This window comes from Coenobita brevimanus, chromosome 44 (assembly GCF_032717465.1).
Source record: "Coenobita brevimanus isolate Jiangsu-jjx chromosome 44, ASM3271746v2, whole genome shotgun sequence".
In the NCBI taxonomy this organism is placed as follows: Eukaryota; Metazoa; Arthropoda; class Malacostraca; order Decapoda; family Coenobitidae; genus Coenobita; species Coenobita brevimanus.
The window spans coordinates 15,880,184-15,905,831 of NC_136997.1; the positions used below are offsets into that span (position 1 = coordinate 15,880,184).

Below are 25,648 nucleotides of genomic sequence, written 5' to 3' on the forward strand. Positions count from 1 at the left end.
TTTCCTTGGGGAAGGGACCTCCTCATCACTGTTGCTGGTTACCTCCTCAGGCTGCACATAATCGACATCGAGGGTGTCATCGTCCATTGGGGAATCACTATCCCCTGTAAAGGTAACCAGGGAGACTTGTATCTCCTCCTCTGACAGCCCACAATGCGCCATATCTGACCTGGGTGACTGCTGAGAGGTAAGTGGAGGATCAAGGGGTCTGGTGAGGTTAATCTGGGTCTAGGGGATTATCTGCCTGGCGGGGAGTAGGTGAGGCTTGCGTAGGCGGGCGAAACAGAAATCAGGCGCGATTTTTGAAAAATGTGAAAATTATGCAACTTGCAATGTTGCCGCGTTAATTCACGTCGCCGGGACATGAGTGCACTTCATGTGCAGACGTTAATTCACGTCGCCGGGACGGCGCGGGTTAAGTGTAATTGCCATTACGTGGGTCATCACCTTCGTGACGCTTGGGAGCAATGTATCATACCATGGGGCGTCACTTTTGTGATTCTTTGTTATTTTGAATTCGCCCAGGCTTTCAAGTGGTGTCTTCTATCATCTATCAGTACTGTCAATGTCCAACACTAGTCTGCACTCCTAATCTCATTTGTACTCCCATCCATTGTTGACAATTTAGCCATTTCTCCCCGTTCTTGACTCCCCTCCCTACCTCCCCTCCATTACGCTCTCCTCTCTCCTGCCCGTCCGCGCTGCGCTAAGTAAATCTTCCCTGGAATTTTCCACTGACTTCATCCATTGAAATAAGCCCTATGCCCTATTCTTATACAAAATAATATATGCAAAAAAGAAATAAGGTAAGTGATAGTGCTATACACCTGGAATTGGCTAATTATCACCTGACAACACCTCACATGCACTCGTTCACTAATTTTCAGTGTTTATTTCCCCTTGAAATATGCCGTCTAATCTATTCTCATAATAAAAATATATATAAGAAAGGAAGGGAGAAGCCTAAGTGATATTTAAATTCACATGGAACCACCTAATTTATTATGCATTGTCTAGATTTCCTGTCAATCATTTCATAGCGTATATATTAGCAGCTGACACCACGCTGACATTGGCAGCCTTTCACTGCCCCTAGCCCAACACAGCATTCAGTTTACTGTGTCTTTCAAGGTGAAACCACGTTGGATTCGCGCCTGTCCAATTCTGCAGCTTTTTAGCCCCATGCAAAGGGACCTGTGACCTCTACCCCTACTAAACCTCATATGGAAAGGGATAAAGGGCTAAGTGACTGAAGTTGAACATGAACTGGCTAATTTATCAATGAAAATGATGGACAGTGACTACGATCTTTTTGGTGACTAAAACAATGCAAGTGGAAATGTAAATAATGTGTAAATAATGTGTAAACAGCAAGTGAAAGCAATGAATGTACATATAAGTGAACAGTGGAAAAAAGTTTTATAAGTCACCGCAAGTGACAGTGCATAACACAGTGTAAATAAAATAGAAATGTAAAGGAGCAGTAATAGAAGAATACCAGTATATACACTAGGTGTAATGAAAGTGAAAGTTTCACTCTAGCATGTATGAATACTATGAGTTGTGAAAGTGACAGATTCGCTCTCAACGCTAGTATACAGGACGAGAAAGTGAATGCTACGTATTTTACTGAAAAAGAAATTGAATGTCTGCAGTGACAATAAACTACTGTTACCGAAGGAAACTTATGGATAAAGACTGCAGATATATGTAAGTGTTGTACAGTAATAGAAATATAAAGTGTGAGTGTTTTTATGAATAATAAATGACAGAATACCAGTGGTGAATGAGCGCAAGTGGGAAGCTGGTACGTGCTCGTAATTTTCATTGCTTTCACAGTGTTTTTTTTCTTTTTTGAGTATGGATTCCAAACTATTTGAAAATCATAGACTAATGTTTCTAGTGATAATATCAGGCTGTGGTAATCATATTATGGGGTGTCAGAAAGTGTAAAGTGGAGACTTCGTTTCCCAACTTCACAATTCTTCACAAGTCCTACAGTACTCGACGAAGGCTCAACAAACATCCCAGGAGAAAGCTAAAGGTATGTGCCATACGCATATGTAATTATAATATTCTAGGACTAAGGACTGATTTTTGGCAAATATTTTTACAAAATCTGTCAGAGCGCGAATATCGCCGCAGGACACGCAAGGAGCATCAAAATAACCCCGCAGTTTAGGGGTTAATGCAGACTGTATAGCTCCAGTACTTGTGAGAACAGTGAAGTGTAGTTGGCAGGCATTAAGTGTTAATGCCATTAGTGAAGGTTGTATAGCTCCAGTACTTGTTAAACCAGTGAAGTAAAGTTGGCAAGCATTAAGTGTAATTATCTGGGATATAAAGACAGTGAATTATGAAACCAGTGTTTATTTACGACACCTAAGCTAATCTTGTGTACTGTACAACGAAAGGCTGACCAAAGGAAGAACAACTCACTAGGCAATGCCCTTCCTATACTGAACTACTGCTGTTGGAGCCTATGGCAGTGTGGGACAGGGACACAACAGAGGTGACAGAATTGGGATCATAATGTGCTGCAGTGAGTCTGATATTCAACATGGAGTAAGGAGGTGTGTAGACAAGGTCCCGAGCTTGGCAGGAGGAGGAAGTGTCCCTGGCGGCAATCGTGAAGCTATTACGAGCACAAATTTATAAAGACAAGTACAAAGTGTACAACTACATGTACAGAATGAAGGACTACAGGCACAGAATAAAGGACAGAAAGAACTCAAAGAACAATTACAGGCACAAAGTGATCTCAGGAAAGAAATCAAAGAATAATTACAAGCACAGAGTGAACAGCTAGTGGCCCAAAGTGAAAAACAAAAAGAGCTCAAGAAAGAATCAATAATTAATTGCAATCACAGGGTGAACAGCTAGTGGCACAAGGTGAAGAACAGAAAGAACGATATGAACAGCTTCAAGAGGCATTACAGGAGCAACAGAGGGAATTACAACTGAGGATGCAAGGACAGCAAGATGCTTTCATAAATAATGAAGGAAGAGCAGCAACAGCTGGAGAAGGAAGTATATGCTGAGCTACAGCACCAGAAGTGTGAGGTATCCAATAACGTGATGGAGTTCAGACAGCCTCTAGACAACCAGCTGAAGCATGTAGACAATAAGTTTAGGACAATTAGCAAGGGAATTGTGATGGAGTGTAGACAGCATGTAGACGACCAGTTAAAAATAATTAGTGAGAGAATTGAGTTGTAGAGAAATATTGCACTGCTGAGCCTCAGATTAGTGTACAGAGAACATATAAAAAGTATGGACAGTGTATGGTGAATGTTGACGGATCCCAAGCATCTGAAGGTAGTATTACAGGGCTGAATAATCAGAATGAAGGAGTTTTAAGTCCGAGACTTAATTATGATGCCCCAGTTTTTATAACCCAAACCAGTGAAGTGCATGGCTAATATGGCTATCCGAATTAAAAAGAAAATTCAGGAATCTGATGGTAGAATATCTTGGGAAGTATATCGTGTGCTGATTCATTACTTGCTGATCAGTATGGTTGGGATGATAGGCAGAGGGCAGTGCAGCTTGCTACTAGCCTTAAGAATGCTGCAATGGAGATTCTTGGGCAAATGTCATTGGAGGAGAGGAACAGTTATCAGTCTGTAGTACAAGTGCTGGAGTGCAGATATAGGACCATGTACCAGACTGAGGTTTACAGAGTAAGATTCCGGACCTGTGTATGAGCTCGAGGCAAATCCCTACAACAGCTAGCTCATGACCTTGAGAGCATGGCATACAAGGCATACCCTGCTGAGGGACCAGTTCATCGATGCTCTTGATAGTGCAGAGTTGAAAGTGCAAATGAAGCAGGCTCAACCCAGAAGCATGCCAGAAGCATTAGCCACGGCTCTAGAATTTGAGTCCTATGTCACATCCGATGCATCCTCTTTTAAGGCAGGTCGTAGTACAGGATTCAAGGCAAGCAAGGGGCAGGTACAAGAAGCGGAAAAAATTGAAGGAAGTTGTTGGCACTGTGAAAAGCCACGATATAGGAAAGAAGGCTGCTACAAGTGGAAGAGGGAACAGAAGATAAGAGGAAGTTGCTGGTATTGTGAGAAGCCAGGACATTGGAAAGTGGATTGCAACAAGTGGAAGAGAGAACAGAAGATCAGAGGAGGATGCTGGTTCTGTGAGAACCCGGGCCATATGAAGGAGGATTGTTATAAATGGAAGAAGGAGCAAGAATGGAACAGTGCAAGAAAACTCACGATTGCAGCAAACGGGTGTTGCACATGTGATGAGGTGGGACACTTCAGCTATGATTCTCGAAATGAGAAGGACGGCAAGAAGAAGGCAGCAGATGACAAGAAAGATAACGGTAAATTAGTAAGGCTGGTGACATGAGACAACAACTAGCCAGTTTTTTCTGAGAAGCCATACCACTGAGGAACTGCATGAAAACCTTGATTGATAGTAAGCAAGAAGATGGGGGAACAGATGGCAAGCTACTGTATATAGTAGGAATGCGAATCTTAGCAAGAAATGCTGCCATACTGCAGTGACAGGGCCAGTGTTTGCTGAAGAAAACCTGAAGAGGATGCAGATTTACAACCAGTGCTAGAGTGGCTGCAGAAGAGTACAGTGCAACCATCTTGGGAAGTGGTTTTCAGGTTCAGCCTTGTGACTAAGAGCTACTGGAGTCAGTGGGACCTTCTTTGTTTGAACAACGGACTATTGGAACATCAGTGGGAGACACCCAATGGCCTCAGCAAGTAGGCCTGTTGGCAACTGGTGGTTCCGAAGAATATGAAGTCTGGGATCTTGGATGAGTCTCAATACCAGATCACCAGTGGACACCTGGGAGTGAAGAAAACTTTAAGTTGGCAGTGACAGAGGTTCTGCTGGACTGGCATGCATCAGGACGTAGAAGAGTGGTCTCGGGCCTGTGATGTATACTGTGCCAAGAAGGGAAGGGAGAAACATGGTTGTGCCCCTCTTCAGCTGTTCTAAGTGGGCGCACCGATGGAAAGAGTCGTGGTGGACATTATTGGACCTCTGCCACTCAGTGAAAGAGGAAACTGGTATATATGTGTCACCATGGACTACTTCACAATGTAGCCAGAAGCCTATGCCATTCCCAATCAAGAGGCTGCGACTGTTGCTCAAGTGTTGTTTGACCAGTTTTTCTGTCATTTTGGGATGCCACAAGAGCTACATTCAGACCAGGGTAGAAACTTCGAGTCTGCTGTGTTCCATGAGTGATGCAAGTTACTGGAGATCAGGAAGATTAGGATGACCCCTCCAAGACCACAGTCAGATGTGACGGTGGAGAAATTCAGTTGGACCCTGGGACAAGAACTGGCCAAGTACTGCGTAGAGGGACGAACAGATTGGGACCAGAAATTACCTGATGGCATATCGTTCTGCATCCCATGAGTCTACCAGCTACACCCCAGCAGAACTGATGCTGGACCATGAGTTAAGTTTACCCGTTGACTTGTTAATGAGAAGACCACCTTGTGAAGAGCTGCCTACAGACACCTCCAGCTATGCAAAGCGCCTTCTGGAAATGCTATCTGAGGTACATCATCAAGTACCCTTAACTTTTCAGAAGTGATGAAATGCAAGTATGGTGCCAAGCCAAATGAGGTGAGCTTCAAAGATGGTGACAAAGTTTGGTTATACAATCCTCAGCCGAAGAGGGGACAATCACCAAAGTTGTAGAGCCTTTTGGACAGGCCCTAGACTGTTTTGGGCCGCCTATCAGACGTAACATATCGTTCGGGGAGGCAGTAAGTCTCCCAAAGGTAGTACACATGAATCGTCAGTGGCAGTACCATGGGCCAGGACAGTACAGCTTGGAGTTCTCCGGGGAATCATGCTCACCTGCAGCCAAGGATGTTGAGGAGGACCACGGAGCTGAATTACAAGAGGATGATGACAATTTCCTGAGGGGAAGAAATGAATCAGGAAGAGGACCAAGACAACCCAGGTGGAGTGGGCTGTGTGGAGGAGCAAGGACGTCGTCGGAAGCAGCATAGTAGAAGACCTGATAAGTTGAAGGATAATTTTGGTTATAATTAGATGTTTCATTAAGATTAATGATTATACCTGTAGGTGTAAGTACTGTGTAGTTCTGTTGAGACGACAAAAGGACTAAGGAGGGGGTAATGTTAAGAGCTGGATTGCTACCTAGATTGTGCTGGAGACTTCCCAATTATTTTTGTTTTTTAAATTTTTTTTTAGTTACGTGTCAGAGCTGCCAATTTGCCTGCTACTTGTGGGCGGAGGTATTTTGTAAAGTTATACATTAGTTATTATGCCCTTTTTCTCTATAATGTTTTTCTTTATGATTGTTTAATTATGTAATTTTTTTCTCAGTTTGTATGCTAAAAAATTTAGTGTTATGTAGTGTAAGTAAACTCGGGCATGTTATGGATGTCTCCGAGTTGGTAGCTGTTGTAACAGTTGCTCCCTTGAGAATGCATGAGAACTTTGGGGATGTAGTAGATCACCCTAGAATATAGGAAACTTATATTAGGATGGGGAAGAGACTAGAGCAGTTTCAGTTAGTTTCAGTTCAGTTTGAGTGTAGTTCAGTGTCAATGCAGTGCAGTTTGTATATCTCCAGTACTTGTGAAAACAGTGAAGTGAAGTTGGCAAGCATTTAGTGTAACTGCAGTTAGTGAAGACTGTATAGCTCTGGTACTTGTTAAAACAGTGAAGTTGGCAAGCATTAAGTGTTATTATATAGATAATAAAGACAGTGAACTTAAGAAGCCTGTGTTTATTTACAACGCCTGAGCTGATCTTGTGTATTGTACACCGATACGCTGACCATAGGAAGAACAACTCACAGGAAAGAGCCCTTCCTGTACTGAACTATTGCTGTTGGAGCCTGTGGCGGTGTGCTACGGGGATGTAACAATACCGACAATGTGTGTGTGTGTGTGTGTATTATAATAAAGACTGATTCATAAACCACAATATTTTAGTAATCTAAAGAAATTAAACTTGATGTGTGTATTATACGTGATGATGAAGTTACTTGTCTTCCTGTGGGGTAACTCCTTTGCAGCGAATAAGTTCGGTGCGCCACTTTTTTTTTTTTTTTCGTTAAGCTGAAATTTAATTTATACTTAGGAAATTCACATACTGTACATTAAAAAAAAATACAACGGGATATGTGGAACACGGTGAAGCAAAGAAAATGTGTGTGTGTGTGTGTGTGTGTGTGTGTGTGTGTGTGTTCTTACCTAATTGTTCTTACCTAATTGTATCTTTACAGGAATGAGTCAAGCTCGTACTGTCCCGTGTCTTAGACCATATTTATCGTACATATCCTTAAATTTGTGAATTGTTTTGGCACTCCATTGTGCATTCCATTGATCAATTGCTCTGCTTGGGAAACTGAATTTCCTTACGTCTTTATCACCTCTCTTCTTATGCAGTTTTTTGCAGTGTCCTCTTGCTGATGCTTCTCCATATGTTAAGTAATCATTTATGTCTATTTTCTCCTTTCCTGATATGCATTTATATAGCATTATCATGTCACCTCTTTTCCTTCTCTCCTGTAGTGTTGGTAGATTCAGTTTATTAAGTCTTTCTTCGTAGCTTAGGTCCCTTAAGCTTGGTATCCATCTTGTAGCGGCCCTTTGAACTTTTTCAATCTTGTCTATATGCTTTTTGAGATGAGGACTCCAGACTACTGATGCATATTCCAGGGTTGGTCTAATGAATGATGTTATTATCCTTCTTAGCATGTCTTCATTTATGTATGTGAATGCTATTCTCATATTTGCAAGCAGTGTATACATGTTCCGCACCTTCTTGCTGATGTGGTCAGCCGGAGATAGTCTGTTATTGACAATCACACCTAGGTCTTTCTCTCTTTCTGATGTGTATAGGGTTTTATTTCCTAACTTATAATCCCAATCAGCTCTTTTTCCACTTTTACCAAACTTGATTACATGACACTTGTCCACATTGAATTCCATTTGCCATGTACTACTCCATTCATGAAGTTTATTTAATTCTTCTTGTAGCTCTTTACAAGAGTCTGTGTTAGTAATTCTCCTTTGTATTTTTGCATCATCTGCAAACATATTCATATAGCTCTCATTTCCAGTGTTACTGTTTATATCATTTATATACACTAAAAACATGATTGGTGCCAGCACTGAACCCTGTGGTACTCCACTAGTCACTTCTTTCCATGATGAGTAGTTTCCTCTTAGTACTGTCCTCATTTCTCTTTTTATGAGAAAGTCTTGCATCCAACAAAACAGTTTGCCTCGAATTCCTCCTTGATGGTACAGTTTCCATAAAAGTCTTCGGTGTGGTACTGTGTCAAAAGCTTTCTTGAAATCTAAATAGATACTGTCCACCGATCCTTCCCTTTCCTGTATTGTGTTTGTTACTCTGTCATAGTAGCTCAACAGATTAGTAACACATGATTTTCCCTTTCTGAAACCAAACTGTCTTTCTGTTAGCATACTGTGTTCTTCTAGATGATTTACCCAAGCTTTTCTTATAAGTTTTTCTAATACCTTGCTTACAACACTGGTCAGTGATACTGGTCGGTAGTTGAGTGGATTTTGTCTATTTCCTTTCTTGAATAAGGGGACAATATTTGCTTTTTTCCAAATATCAGGTAGTTTACCTTGACTCAAGGATTTCTTGAAAATCAAAAATAATGGTTTACTTAACTCCTTTGCACATTCTCGTAATACCCAACATGAAATTTCATCAGGACCACTTGCTTTTCCTCTGTCTAATCTACTTAACTCCTCCTGTATTACTTTTTCTGCTATTTGTATATCTGGTAGTATGTGTGGACATGCGTGTTCCACATAGTCCCTCTCAAAATTTTTTCTTCTGTAAAAACTAATTGGAAATTCTTATTTAGTGCTTCACAAATATCTTTCTCTTGTGTATAAGTGATTCCCTCGTCCGTAATGGATTGTATTATATCTTTTACTTTAGTTTTGCTTCTGATATAGTTGTAAAACAGCTTTGGTTGATCACTACTTTTATTTATTATTTCCTCCTCAAACTGTTTTTGGGCTTCCCTCCTTATTCTTGTATAGTCGTTTCTTGCCTGTTTGTAATTATTATATGCCCTTTCACTATTGTGTCTTCTGTATCTATTCCACAACAAATCTCTTCTTTCTTTTGATTTTTTACATTCTGTATTGAACCATTTCTGTATTTTCTTTTATCTGCTTCTTTGTGCTGAGGGATGTACTTCTGGACTCCTATTTCATAAAATTCACAAAAAATTTTATATACAGCATTTAAATCTTGTCCTCTAAGCTCATTTTCCCAATCAACTTCTAAGAAATACTTCTTTAGGTCTTGATAATTTCCCTTTTTATAGTTTAGGCTCTTTTTGTAAGTATCATTGCTGTTTACTATGTCATATGCTATCCTGAAATTATAATTTAGTACTGCATGATGGCTTTTGCCGAGTGGAGGGTGATATATTAAACTGTCAATATCATTTTCTTGCCTTGTAAATATTAGATCTAGCACTGAAGGTACATCAAGTCCTCTTTTTCTGGTGGTTTCCCTCACATGTTGCGTTAAGAAAAACTCTTGTACGAGATCCAGGAGCTTTTGGTCCCAACAGCTTTCTTGGCTATTTATATCTAGAGTATTCCAATTTATATTTGTATTGAAGTTCCCAGTTAGTATTATTCTTTCCGATTTCTCTTCCATTTTATGTAGCAATGATCTTACACTCTGAATTGTACTCTCTGCCAGGTCCTCATATTCGTCTCTTTCCCATGTGTTTGATCTGGGTGGCATGTACAAATTGGCTACAATTACTTTACCTTCAGATGTGTCGATCTCTACTGCAGTCAGTTCTACTTGTGATGGTATATCTAGTTTTATTTCCTTGACTTTTACATTTTTCTTAGTTAATATTATAATTCCTCCTCCTTTTTTTGAATATCTGTCTCTTCTCCATATATTGTATTCCTCTAAGTTTAGTATGTCATTTGATATCCTTGGTATTAATTTTGTTTCAGTTAGGCATATTATTTGTGGTTCATTTTCTCTGACATAATCATTCATCTCTAGTAATTTAGATACCATTCCATCCACATTTGAGTACATCAATTTTATCATCTTGTTTATATACTTGTCATGACATGGTTCTACTACCTTCCTCCTTTTTCTTCCATCCTGTTTGTGTACCACTTTCGTACCTGCAATCCTATTACTTTGTAAAAAAAAAAAAAATTCTTCTTCTCCTCTTCTGATCTTCCCTCATTTTTTGTTTTTGCTTCCTCCCTTTTCTCTTTCAGTAATTCCAGTTCCTCTTGTGTTAGGCATCTTTTTATCCATACATTTTTGAACTCCTATTTTTCCTTAAGATTCTTTGCATTTTTTAGTATCTCTTCCACAGTGTTTACACTCTGGAAAGTCACCTTTAGAGGTCTTGTCTTGCTTTTCTCGTATTTCCCTAACCTTTTGTGTTCCTCTATGTCTTTACTACAGATTTCCTCTGATACTTCTTTCAGTAAGCTCATTACATTTGCCATCTCCTTTTTGTCTCTTGTGATCTTGTTTTTAACTTCTTCCTCTTCTATACCAGTGATTACTATTGATTTGTTTATCTCTACTGAATCTGTGACTAACTTTGGATTGTTTTGGATTATTCTTTTCACCTCCTTTTTAATGCTTTTTTCCTCCACCCTTGTTTCTAAGTCTTTCTTTACTTTCACCATTTCAGCATATGTGGTTTCTACATCATTTTTGTAGCTTTGCACAGCTTCATTCACTTGTGTTATCTTCTCCTCAATATCACTGCTCTGGTCAATAAGACTGCTAACTTGCCTAATTGTCTCTGTGTAATTTTTGAACTCTTCCATAACACTTTCGTGATTGACTACTGTACTTGCCATTTCACTCATTTTCTTCCTAAGTGTACTCAATTCCACTGTTAGTTCACTGATGGTTGTGTCTTTCTTATTGGCCTCCCTTCCTAGTTTTTCTATTTCTTCCTTTTGCAAGTGCATCTGCTTCTTTATTTCATCAATTTCATTTTTGAAAGCCATTTCTAGTTTGTTTACACGTTCAACCAGTCTGTTGTGAGTCTCTACTTCAACTAGTTCTTGGTAGAAATCATCATTTTGCTTTTTACCTTTATCCCTTTTCTTTTCCAAATTTGTTTTCCTGAAGTATGTATCCATTTTGCAATACTTAAAGTGCAAAACATGTACTTACAATCTCCGTGTTGTTGTAGTTTAAACAAACCTCAGAGATGACTCAGCGTATTCTTTCGTCTTGGTTCTATTTCCTATTTGAACAAGCCTTATTTAAACTTATTATTTTTTTCCTTTTAATAATGAACAATCATTTAGTCTAACCTGGTACTGAGCTTGACTCATACAAAGATACTATTTAGGTAGTGCCACTGGCCGTGATGATTTGGTACGGAGCGCTGGTGTCGCACGTCCGCCTAGACTGAATCCATCTCTGTGGTGGCTGTGTGTGTGTGTGTGTGTGTGTGTGTGTGTGTGTTTCCTTTTCAAGTGACTTTACACTGAGTGAAAAATGTAATAGTTTCCTGTAAGCCAGGAAACCATTTACAACTGTGAGTGGTAACCATATAACCATATCACACTTGTTCCCTATATGCCGGCAAGTGGGTTGGAGGAGGGTTAATGCCCCTCCCCGTAAAAAAAAAAAAAAAAAAAAATCCACGACCAACAGCCACCACTTACGGGATTATGGCGTCTGTCTATAGATAAGTAGTTTAAATAGTATTTTCTATACCTAAATCGTAGAGTACATTAATTTCCTGCTGAGAATCAAGCAAACTGGGTAATTTTATCCCATTCAGTAACATAGCTAATGATTGTGCCATTTGGTTAGTTTATATTGTAAGCTTTTAGTATGGTATGTTTTTTTTTTTTTTTCTTCTGACACCTTAGGCAGAATCCATTTTATACATATAAATGATCATGGATAGAAAGAAAGGATGAAGAGGAACGTGATGTAAAAATTTTACCTCACAAAGGAATTTGATGAGGCTGATTTTTAATGTATGTTCTTTATTTATTTATTTTCCATTTCTGAAGTCAGACTTCCCCTGCTCATTGGAGAAAAGAAAATTCCAAAGATGAAGTCGATGCATTTGGCGCGCTGTATCGTATATACAGGCAAGTGCGTGGGTAAGGTGTATAGGGAGGTTGGTAGGTAGGAAGGAAAGAGGGTAGGCAGAAAGACAGGTGGAGAATTTGTAAGGAAGTAACATGTGAGGTAGGTATGCAGGTAAGTAGGAAGGCCGGCAGGCCGAGAGGTACGTAGGGTGGTAGGTAGAAAGGTAAGTGGATGGTGTTTAGGGAAAAAGACAAGAAAATGTGCAAGATAATCCTTTATATGCTAAGAGAAAAATTAAAACTTGATATCTGAGATCATCACATGATAAAAGTCTACAGTACACGGCAAGAATAATACCAAACTTTGCCTTTAGGACCCTATGGTAACATGTAACAAGTATGTAGGTACGATGTTTGGTTGCTTCTGTAAGGGCACATTTTTGTAATAGTTTGCTGGATTTCCTATTATACTTGGCCATTAATCCGTCTCGATTCTCTCCATACTTGTCTCACAATGGATTTCCCTCCTTGTCACCCCACGACTGTCTCTTTCTCATTGCCCATTAACCGGTTAGTATTCCGGGCATAGACGATAGTCTTTTCTCACCAGTACCCCATAATATGTTTGGAACAGCTTGCTTTGTAATCATCTGACAGTCATTCTTGATTACTATATCAGAAAAGGTGGTTGCATATGAATATTGTGTGAATGTTTCTGATTCTATGTATTATTGGTCAGAATAAAATTATGAATACTCAGCACGTTTTAACACTCCGCCTATCAGAAATTAAGCAAATTATCAGCTATGATGCCGCTTACACAGTGCAACTTTGTCATGTCTTTGTCACTACACAATCTTTGTAGGCTGCTGTGCTACGCACTCTCGCCAGAAGCATTAGGATGTGAAAGTGCTTTGGTGCTGAAGCAGAGAGTGGTTTTAAATGTATATCGTTTCCTTGGAGAATGTGTTTGTGCTGAAAGGATACTGATACGGTGTATGCAAGTCTTGGCAAGCTCATATATTTACAGTATATATATATATATATATATATATATATATATATATATATATATATATATATATATATATATATATATACTGTAAATATCCTCTCATCAGCCATTTGAGTGTCCTCCAAAGGACCGGCCTACCCCAACCAGAGTGGGGGCGATACAGCCTATGTACCTCTACCAAGTGGCTTAGGGTGTCTGGTACAGATTGTGTGTAGAGTGAGAATTGCTTGTAAGTGTGATTGTAGTGTTGGAGTGGCCTTGGCTGTGTGTGTGTGTGTAGTCCGTGAACTTAGTGTAATCGTCCCATGCTGGCCAACTGGGTGCAAGCATACTGTATAATAAACGATACTGGTTAGACCACAGCACCCCTATGTCCGCCAAAGCAGTAATTGGCCGGAAGAACGTTCCCTAAGTTTATTACCCTGGTGGGGCGCGTACCCTCGTTCTCTAGTGTACAAAAACTCACACTCTACCACTGTACCACAGAGGCTCCATATATATATATATATATATATATATATATATATATATATATATATATATATATATATATATACGGTATTTGGATAGATAGATACATAGATAGATATAGATATAGATATATGGAGCCTCTGTGGTACAGTGGCAGAGTGTGCATCTCACATGCTGGTGGATGCGGGTTTGCCTCCCGCCAGAGTTGTAAAAATTTGGGAAGAGTTCACCAAGCCACTGACCATTTTGGCGGACATAAGGAGAGCTGTGGTTGAACCAGTGTCGCACACTAGTACGCTTGTACCCAGTCGGCTTAAGGCGAGCCGATTACACTTAGTTCACAGACTACACACACATCCAAAGCCACTCCAAAATTACAATTACACTCACATGCACTTCTCACCCTACACACAGTCTCTACTAGATGCCTAAGCCACTTGATAGAGATACATTGGCTGTATCGTCCCTGCTTTGGTAGGGATAGGCCGGTCCTGCAGTGGACCTCAACGACGGATAATATATCTATCTATCTATCTAGCCCCTTTGGTGCTAAGATGCAAATGAATGTGTTTGAATGGATGAGTAAATGGGGAGTGTGTCGTTCTGTCTCGGCTACCTCCCTTTCCTTGGGGGAAGCAGCCTAGGTATATATATATATATATATATATATATATATATATATATATATATATATATATATATATATATATATATATATATCTGTCTATCTATCCATCCATATATATATATATATATATATATATATATATATATATATATATATATATATATAAATATCTGTCTATCTATCTATCCATATATATATATATATATATATATATATATATATATATATATATATATATATAATCCTTCCTTACTTCATTACCAGTGACTAACCTTTCATTCTTGTCTCTTTCCTTACCACCTCATACTAAGACCTTGCATGACTGACCACGGAAATACAGTGGCCGAAGCCCTGAAGTCCTCCAAGAACCCCACTCTGGCAGCCCTGGGGAATAAGGTGTTTTTAAACACAAACGTAAATGATTCGGACCCTTATGAATTCCTGCTTAGTAAGGTTCTTGCTGGTACTCATGCCTTGATTGTTTTCTTTGATTATCTCGTTTTCATCCTGCACAAATCGAAGGTTATGCATACCACGTACGTCATGAATGATAAGGTAAATACCCAAGGGTGGGATTCTCAAAGGTATTTACGATGCCGTATATCAGGGTGGATTTCACAGGATGGTTACAACATGAGAATCTTTCCTTGTCTTGCATCTTTTGTCAGAAACAGTTCCTGGTCATGAGAGGAAAATTGTCATGGTTGTTATGTGTTTTGGATGGAAGAACTAGGAAAGAAGACACTATTCATATATTCAGTTCTTCCTGCAGAATCAGACCACAGTTACAACAAGGATTTGATCGTAAATATTTTCGAATATCCCAGCCCAACCTCGTTCAATGCAGAATTTTATTTTGTCATAAAATTTGTAATGTTACAATACATAATCCACTTCATTAAATCAATTTCCTCTTGAAATATTGCTATGTGTTTATCAAAAAAACATTACTTAGTGCAGCTGATACTGGGTTATGTGTTATGTCAGAGTCTTGTACAATGAGGTGGTGATTATTGTGAATTTTCACAGCTCTACAAAGGCTATTTGGTGTGGTACCTGCGACGCAACACTCCCTACACCACCATCATCTCTGATCACCTCACGCGAATAGTGGAGACTGGGATATATGCCAAGATGGTCGAAATTCATAAAACAAAATTGATCAAAAAAGTAACTCAAGTAAGTACTGTACATTAGCCTGGTACATTGTATAACCATGTTAATTCCAACATATGTTTTAACCCCTTAACCGCGAGGCGTCACTTTCGTGATGCCTGGGAGCAAGGGATCATACCGCGGGGCGTCACTTTTGTGATTCTGTGTTATTTTGAACTCGCTTGGGCTTTCAAGTGGTGGCTTGTATCATCTACCAGTACTGCCAATGTCAAACACTAGTCAGCACTCCTAATCTCATATGTACTCCCATCCATTGTTGACAATTTAGCCATTCCTCCCCGTTCTTGACTCCCCTCCCTACCTCCCCTCCATTACCCTCTCCTCTCTCCTGCCCGGCTGTGCTATGCTAAGTAAATCTTCCCTGGAATTTTCCACTGATTTCATCTATTGAAATAAGCCCTATGCCCTATTCTTATACCAAATAATACATACAAAAGAGAAATAAGGTAAGTGAGAGTGCCATACACCTGGAATTGGCTAATTATCACCTGACAACACCTCACGTGCACTTGTTCACTAATTTTTGCTATTTATTTCCCCTTGAAATATGCCATATAATCTATTCTCATGATAAAAATATATATATGAAAGGAAGGGAGAAGCCTAAGTGATATTTACATTCACCTGGAACTACCTAATTATTGCAGGCCATCACACTGTATTCTATGCAAAGTAAATCTTCCCTGGAATTTTCCACTGATTTCAACCATTGAAATAAGCCCTATGCTCTATTCTTATACCAAATAATATATACAAAGAAGAAATAAGGTAAGTGATAGTGCCATACACCTGGAATTGGCTAATTATCACATCATAACACCTCACGTGCACTCGTTCGCTAATTTTCGCTGTTTATTTCCCCTTGAAATATGCCGTATAATCTATTCTCGTAATAAAAATATATATAAGGAGGGAAGGGAGAAGCCTATGTGATATTTACATTCACCTGGAACTACCTAATTTATAATGTATTGTCTAGATTTCCTGCCAATCATTTCATAGCTATATATTAGCAGCTCTCACGAGATTGACGTTGGCAGTAATGCACTCTCCCTAGGTAGGCCACCCCGGCCCACCAGTATCAGTTTACTGTCGTCTTTCAGGGTGAAAGTACGTCGGATTAGCGCCTGCTAATTTCCGCCGCTTTTTAACCCCATGCAATGGGCCCTGTGACCTCTACCCCCTACTAAACCTCGTGTGGAAAGAGGTAAAAGGCTGACAAATGATAGAGAGTGAGGACGATCTTTCTGGTGAGTAAAACAGTGCAAGTGGAATTGTAAATAATGTGTAAATAATGTGTAAACAGCAAGTGAAAGCAATGAATGTAAATATAAGTGAACAGTGGAAAATAGTTTTATTAGTTACTTCAAGTGACAGTGCCTAACACAGTGTAAATAAAATAGAAATGTAAAAAATGTAAATAAAATAGAGAACATAAATAGAAATGTAATTGAGTAGTATCATAAGAATACGAGTATATATACTAAGAGTAATGAAAGTGAAAGTTTCACTGTAGCATGTGTGAATACTATGAGTTATGAGAGTGAAGGTGAAAGTGACATTCACTCTCAATGCTAGAGTACAGGACGAGAAAGTGAATGCTACTTATTATGCTGAAAGATAAATTGAATGCCTACAGTGACAATAAACTACTATTACTGAAGGAAACTTATGGATAAAGACTGTAGATATATATCAGTGTTATATAATAATAGAAATATAAACTGTGAGTGTTTTTATGAATAATAAATGAAAAAGCACCAGCGGCGAACGATGTCAAGTGGGAAGCTGGTACGCCCTTGTAATTTTCATTGGTTTCACAGTTTTTTTTTTTTTTTTTTGAATATGGATTCCAAACTATTTAAGAATCATAGAATAGTGTTTCTAGTGATAACATCAGGCTGTGGTAATCATATTACGGGTTGTTGGGAAGTTTAAAGTGGAGACTTCATTACCCAACTTTAGAGGTCTCCACAAGTCCTACAGTACTCGACGAAGGCTCAACAAACACCCCAGGAGAAAGCTGAAGGTATGTGCTATAAGCATATGTGATTTTAATATTCTAGGACTAAAAACTGATTTTTTGCAAATATTTTTAAAGAGTCTGTCGGAGCGCGAATATGCCCACAGGAGCCGCAAGTCAAAGCAAAACAAGCCAACGGTTAAGGGGTTAATGGATAAGGCAAAAGCCATATGAATGATGGTCGGTGCACCGTTAATCAGCCTAGAATTCACAAGTGATATTTTCATCATCTCAACTCACTTTCTTGAAATAGGCACAGGAAACCAGATATGCCAAAAATCATAAGAGTCACTGAAGTGGGTCATACAATAATTCAGTCTAAAGTCTTTGAAATTCTCGGCTCATACTCAAGAGGCCAATCAATTCAGTCAAAACTCTGCTTCATAATGCCTGTGAGATTGTCGTTTCGTCCAGTAGTTAACTCATCCCATCTGGCGGATGTTTCTGTGAACCCTTCTCACATTCGGGCATTCCTGAGAGAAATCGTGAAAATCGTCTATTTTGAAACCTTCATATCTCTGTTAATACTTAACCAGATATAACAAACGAGGTGTCATAATACTCACCAATCCTTCGACTTCCAGCTGATTGCATCAGATCGTCCATGAATGCGTGTAGGGAGAGTTGGGAATGAGGGCAATTTTTGTTGTTTTTTTGCCAGTGTCCGTATGCCTGGCAGAAATTTGGTGACACAACTAAGGCTTAGACTAGCCCTCCACAATGATAACACTTTGATAACGTTTCCAAAAGACCAAAATCCACCAGAAACTCTATTTACTAGAAAAATATTCCATAATCGGTCATACTTGGTGCTGGGAGGCCGGTAACCATACCAACGACTTTGAGGGAAGCAGGCTGCCTGCTCGCCTCACACCATCACCCCGTGTTACAAACAGACAGACAGATACTCTCTCTCTCTCTCTCTCTCTCTCTCTCTCTCTCTCTCTCTCTCTCACACACACACACACACACACACACACACACACACACACACACAGGGATGTATGCTTGGCATGCACTGTTACCCAATACTGGCACTGCTGTGTGACTAGAAGTCTGGGTATTACAACTACTACAAATAATACTGTCTATCTACTACTACTGACACACCTACCACTACTACTAATACTACAACTACAACAGCTACAACTACTACTACTACTACTACTACTACATAGGGACAATGTCCCGGTAGTTATTTACGTACTGTCCATAATCGGAACTACCTTTTTCTTTCCTGTGATTTGTATTTTTCCATCATAACAAACATGTATAAACAAATATTTTCAATATAAAATAAGGCAACGACATTATCAGGCAACAAACTTTCTGCTTCCATTATTCATATGAATATACACAGAGCAGTAAAATCATTTTTTCTAATTACACAAAAAACAACATACCGGAGTGTACAAAACTAACTTATGAATAATACCCAGATGCCTTGCGCACACACACACACACACACACACACACACACACACACACACACACACACACACACACACAGATGTATGTTTGGCTTGCATTGTCGCTTGATTCTGGCACTGCTGTGCTTGAATAGAAGTCTGGGTATTACAACTACTACAAATAATACTGTTATTTCTACTACTACTACTACTACAACTACCGCTACTACAACTACTACTAATACTACAACTACCACTACTACAATTACAACTACTACTACAACTACCACTATTACAGCTACTACTGCTACTACAACTACTACAAATACTACTACAAACAATACCACTACTACTACAACAACTACAACTACTACATAAACCCCCCAAAAAATACTGTGACCCAAACAGTTATACATAATGTCCATAATCAAAAATACTGTATTTTCCACTATAACAGAATTTTTTCCCTGTGATTTAGACTTTTTCATCATAATAAATATACATACACAAAAATTTTCAGTAAAAAATAAGGCACTGCTTTCATCTTGAAAAACTTTCTGCTTCCGTTATCACGTAAACAGACAGAGCGGTGGCAAGAATTTCCTCCTCCCTCCTCCCTTTTTCCACTCTGCTAAATTTTTCACCATAAAAGGAAGGCAATGATTGATTATGTGTGTGTGGATGAAAGGATGTGAAGATGTGTAATGGATACAAGACCTTATAGAGGTTGGGGGAGTTGACTTTCTGACCACTACTTGGAGGTGGCCAGAATCAAGATCCAAATAAGATGGAGAAATAGAAGAAGGGAAGGAAGGGAAGATGGAGTATTTGCAAGGAGAGTGGCAAGGTTACAAGAGGATGAGAAAAAGGCAGAATATAAAAAAGAAGTGGAGGAACGATTGGGCAAATATTAATTGGAGCAGATGGGGGACGTGAAAGGTGTGTGCAGGATATTCACAGAAGAAATATGTGCAGCATGTGATGTGGTGTGTGATATGAAAAGAAGACTGTGGGGGGTGCAAGGAACAGCGTGGTGGAATGAAGAGGTGAGAGAGGCTGTGGCACAAAAGAAGAAAGCATAAAATGAATGGATGAGAAATAGAGGAGTGGAAGAAGTTGACAGGCAGAAGAGAGAGTTATATGTAGAAAGAAAGAGAGAGGTGAAAAGATTAATAAGAGACAGTAAGAAGAGAGTGGATGAGGAATTTGGAAGGAATTTGAGTGTAAAGTGAAGGGACTGTAAGAAAATGTTCTGGAAAGAAGTGAAGAGAGTAAGACAGGGTGGAAGTGAAGTTAGAAGGAGAGTGAAAGATAAAAATGGTAGATTACTAGTGGAGAAGGGAGAAAAAGTGAGCAGATGGAGAGAACACTTTAAGGAATTGTTTAACATAGAGGATGGAGGTATTGCGAGCATAAGTGGCTGGGGAATGGCTGGGAGGAGGAGGGAGGTGAGAAGACAGGAAGAAATCAGTAGGATAGAAGTTGTGGAAGCAATGAAGAAAGTTAAATCGGGAAAAGCCCCAGGAATTGATGGAGTGTGTGGTGAAATGTTGAAGCATGGGGGAGAGATAGTAGTAGAATGGATGTGGAAGATGTGCAGATTGGCCTGGGAGCAAGGTAGAGTTCCAGAGGATTGAAAGTCAGGTATAATTATTCCCTTGTACAAAGGAAAAGGGGAAAAAGAAGTGTGTGGTAATCATAGGGGCATTTGTCTTCTTAGTATAATAGGAAAAGTGTATGGTAGGATACTTATTGACAGAGTTAGGGAAATAACAGAGGAAAACGTTGGAGAAGAACAGGGAGGCTTTAGGAGGGGAAGAGGTTGTGTAGATCAGATATTCATTCTTAGATCTTTAGTGGAAAAGTTTCTAGAGAAACGAAAGAAGTTGTATGCGGCTTTCATGGATTTGGAGAAAGCATATGACAGGGTGGATAGACAAGAATTGTGGAAAGTATTCAGAATATATGGAGTAGATGGGAAGTTGTTGAATGCTGTGAAGGGTATGTATGATGGTGCTAAGGCTGCAGTGCGTGTGGATGGTGAACTGAGTGAATTTTTCTCTTTGAAGGTTGGGTTGAAACAGGGATGTGTCATGTCTCCATGGTTGTTCAATCTGTACATGGATGGGGTAATAAAAGAGGTACAAGGTAGGGTAGTGGATGTTGGAGTGGCCCTGGTGAGAGAGGGTAGTGTTTGGAAACACCCTGTACTGTTGTTTGCAGATGATACTGTGTTGTTGAGTGAAGACGAAAGGGAGCTGCAAGGCTTGATGTATGAGTTTGAAAGAGTGTGTAAGAAACGGAATCTAAAGGTGAATGTAGGGAAGAGCAAAGTGATGGTCTTTGAGAGAGGTGAAGTCAGTGAATGTACAGCGAGGTTGGATGGTGAGAAATTGGAAAATGTGAGTATGTTTAAGTACTTGGGTAGTGTGATGAGTAAGGATGGTGGTTTGGAGGGTGAAGTGCTTGAAAGGGTACAGCAGGGAAGAAAGGTTGCTGGTTCCTTGAAAGTAGTGATAAGAAACAGGGAAGTGAGCATGGAAGTGAAAAAGTTACTATATGACAGTACTGTGTCACCAACTCTAACGTATGGAAGTGAAGCCTGGACGTTGTTGGAAGGGCACAAGTCAAGAGTGAGAGCAGTGGAAATGAGTTATTTAAGAGAAGCCTGTGGAGTCACATGGAGAGACACGCTGACAAATGACGATATAAAGAAGCATTATGGTGTGGATATGGATGTGATAGGAAGCGTTATGAGGAACACACTGAGGTGGTTTGGCTATGTGGAGAGGATGGAGGGTGAAAGACTGACAAAGGGAGTGTATGTGAGTGAGGTGGAGGGGGGGAGAGGGAAGTGGAGTCCGAGGATGAGATGGAGGGATGGGGTGGAGAGGTATATGAGAGAGGGGGGCGTGAGTTGGGAGCAGGGCAGTGAAATGGTGGGGGACAGGGCGACTTAGAGGCGATTTGTTTGTGGCCAGCCCGAACGGGATTGAGGCGTCTGGCAATAGATAGCTAGATAGATAGAATTTTTTTCCCCTGTGATTTGTACTTTTTCATCATAACATACATACAAGGAAACTTTCAATAAAAAATAAGGCACTGATTTCATCATGAAACAAACTTTCTGCTTCCGTTACTCACTTAAACAGAGAGGGGTGGTGTGAGGCTATATGCTCCTCGTTTCCTCCTCCCTTCTCCTTCCCTCCTCCACCTCCTCCCTTTCTCCACTTCCTTCCTCCTCTTTCATTTCCTTATCCTTGCCAAGATCCCACTCTCCAGGGTCATCAGTACCCTCTGAATCATTCCCATCATCGGAAATAGCAGAAGAACATACAGGGGGAAATGATGGGCACACAGTGGAGTCACGTCCTCCACGCTCCTCACACGACGTATAAATATTGGCACTCATTATGGCGGTCACTTTCATGAGAAAGAGTCACTTACTCTACTCACAATTGGGGATAATGTCACCTCGAGTTCTCTCTCTATTGCACTATCACTAAGGCCTTTTCTTTTCTGGCCTTTGGACTTCAGTGGTGTTGAAATCGGCATCTGCAGGTGCTCAGCCAAGGATTCGGACACAGGGAAAACTTTTTGCGTGGGTCTATCCATTACGGAGGTATGCAGGTGACTGGGGCATGACTCAGATGCATGCAGAAGGGATGCCAGTGGCTACGTGGTGGAAATAACCCAAAGAATATTCAAACAATGCCGCAAAACACTAGATTACATACACATATCACGCAGACAGCCCCAGGAGGACAAGTAAACATGACACCTGAGCAGAATGGATTAAAAAGGAATATGCAATGCTTGTGATGTCGTGTTTGTTATTTTTTTTTAACAACAGAACAGAGGAAGGAAGAACAAATTAATAAAAAAATCCATACACCAGATTACTGGTGTCCTTCATTCATAAAGTATCTGTAACAGTTGGACTTGAACAGCTGTAGGTTGAAGTTTGGGGGGATACAACTGTGGGGAAGCAAGCCAGAAAGCTGCAGTTTGGGTAATAAAAGAATTCTGATAGGCAGAAGTTCTGCAAAATGGCTGTGTGACATTCCAGTCATGAGTGCTAATAAATGCCCATGTAGCAAGAGGGAAGACATGGAGAGGGGGCACAATGGATGCAACTTTGTCTGAGCATTCACCAGAAAAATATCCATAAAATAATGCAAAGAAGGCAACATTCTTTCTTATTTGTAGGGGAAGTAGTTTATTTATAATAGCAGGGTTATTCATAATTCCAACAGCTTTGTTCTGATTTTTGTCTAGATGCTTTAGTGCTACCTCTCCACATCATTTCACAAGGATGAGCAATATTCAAGCTGGGAGCCCACTTGACTCATAAATTATAGTTAACTGCTCGTCAGTGAAGAAGTTGTGGACTCTGTACAACAATCAAGGTTTCTTTGAGGCGCTTTTAGCAAGTGATCTGACATGAGAGGTCCAGCTGAGGGCATTGTTACATGAGACACCGAGAATTTCAATACTTTTGGAGATGGGAATACTCGTATTAGTAGCACTAAAGGCAACATATGAATCTGGCAATATCTGTCTATTAGTAAATTGTATATATTTGGTTTTACTAGCATTAAATGAGACAAGATTGTTTTGTCCCCATTCACTTTTCGTAGATAAGTCTTGATTATGGAGATGGCTGTACTGAGTTGAGAGTTAGAGATAATAGACTTTGTAAATGGGTGTTTGAGTGTGGATGAACCGTAAAGTTTTGAGTCATCAGCATATGAATGGATGAGATTGTGGGTGGCAGATAAGAGATCATTACTATGAACCAGGAACAGGGTCAGAGCCAGGACTGATCCCTGTAGCACGCTGGTGGTAATTGAGTGGAAATAGGAATATACGTTATCTACTTTTATTTATCTGTTGCTGAGATATGAGGAAAGCAGAGAACAAAAGACGTTAGTCCATAGCAAGGGAGTTTGGACGGCAGGGAACGGTGCTACACTCTGTTGAAAGCTTTAGAAATATCAAGGGCTACTGTATGAGTTTCTCCATATTGGTCAGTTGATTGATGGATGGTATGAGTCATGGGACTGAGTATGTCAATGGTGGGTCTTTTGTGGTGAAAACCATATTGTCAAGACTCTACACACATTATCATAATACAATCCATAATAGCTGCTAGCATACTAGGTACTCTAAAGGTTAAGTCAAAGTCATGGCTAGGGCCTGCAGGAAATATCGTTTGCACATTCCCTCTGAGAAATATCAGTCTGCACCTCGTGATGCCTGATAGGAAAGCTAAGATACACACACACACACACACACACACACACACACACAGGCTTCTAGAAGGTTCGACAATCGTATTGCCCATGTGACAACTTTTATACAGAAGGAAACAGAAGACAGAAGGAGCTAGGAGGCTGGAGGAGAGAGGGGGAGAAGGGGGGTCTAGAGAGATGCACGGTTGGCTGCGAGAAGTTAGCAGACATAAAACGCTCTTGTGAAATATACTCAGTGTTAATCTTGAGCTTTTCCTTTCGAAGAAAATAAACTATAATCAACCCCATACTCATCTTTATCATCTGTCATTGACAACAAATTGAAATCTACTCACGGTTAACTACAACTCGGCTACGACTATGATATACTTAACTACAAAATACTGGTTCTACATTATTTGGTGTCATCGACTACAAGTAAAGTGAGTTTACCTCCTACAAATTAAATCACTGTCCACTACATCTCGGCTGTGACTACGATATAATCAGTTACAAAGTTGATATATTATTATGGTGGCCGCAAACATACGAACCATGCCTACAAGCCTACGAGTCTATGAGTCTACGAGTCTACTGTTGAGTATACATTATCAAGATAGAAAAACAAACAATACTACAAGCCAAGCCACATGACGCCTCACAACTTTATTGGCAGTGGTTGACAATATATTGTTACAACCAATCATCCAATTTCTACGACGAACCAACGAACTACAACAGTCAACGATTGCTATGGAACAAGCAAACAGAGAGTGAGAGCTAGTGAAGCAACAACACAATTCACAACCCACAACCACATCAACCCCCACCTGATCCCACCCTTCTCTACAACCACCCTCCATCTCCACAGCCACTACGCTGATATAGGCGTGAACAGGTCAAACTTTGATGCAGCAACTTTCAATACCCTCACCCACCACTCATCTTACTCATCGTTACTCACTCAAACTTTACTCATCGTTACTATTTTACTCATCACAGCTACCAGAGTGGGAAGTCAACGTTGTGCGGTGCTAAGAGTTTGCTGAGAAGCTGAGAACACCACCACAACGCGTCAATCAACCCGTGTCTGACAACTCCGTCACCACCTGCACCACCACGAACACCATTCCCACCACGGTAAAATTCAGTGAGTTGAATAGTTACATTATTTATACAATGCACAGTAACGGACACAGTTATAGACAAAACATTCTGCACAAACATATAAAACGTGCTTTATAGTTACAATTTGCGTACATTTACCTACTTCAGTTATCTACAGAACTCAGTCACTAAGTACTTGGACCAACAATAACAATTTTATATTGTATATATTCATTCATTTACTATAGCATTCATTTATTGCCAACGATTGTTACCATGTGTATACATTTGGCACATACATAAAATACGTGTTTCAAGAGCAGAACTAATCAACAATCCATGTAAAAAGTGATAAATGAAAATATACTATCACAGTAGCCCAGTGAGCGATTTAAAAAACTGCAATAAACAGTTATTAATTAAAGCTATCTAGTGGGACCAGACAAATTAAATTATAAGGAAAATCTGGAAAAAAAAAAAAAAGGCCAACACGAATGACGTTAGCAAG

General features: G+C 39.8%; 1 protein-coding gene across 1 annotated transcript in view; it reads left to right on the forward strand.

The window, feature by feature from the left end:
- The window catches only part of LOC145397992 (glutamate receptor ionotropic, delta-2-like), a 173,997-nt gene that overhangs the window by 117,017 nt on the left and 31,332 nt on the right, over nt 1-25,648 (forward strand). The window contains exons 6-7 of the mRNA XM_080270960.1: nt 14,503-14,746; nt 15,221-15,370. Coding sequence (XP_080127086.1) covers nt 14,503-14,746; nt 15,221-15,370 — 394 coding nt within the window. The remainder of the gene's footprint in view (nt 1-14,502; nt 14,747-15,220; nt 15,371-25,648) is intronic.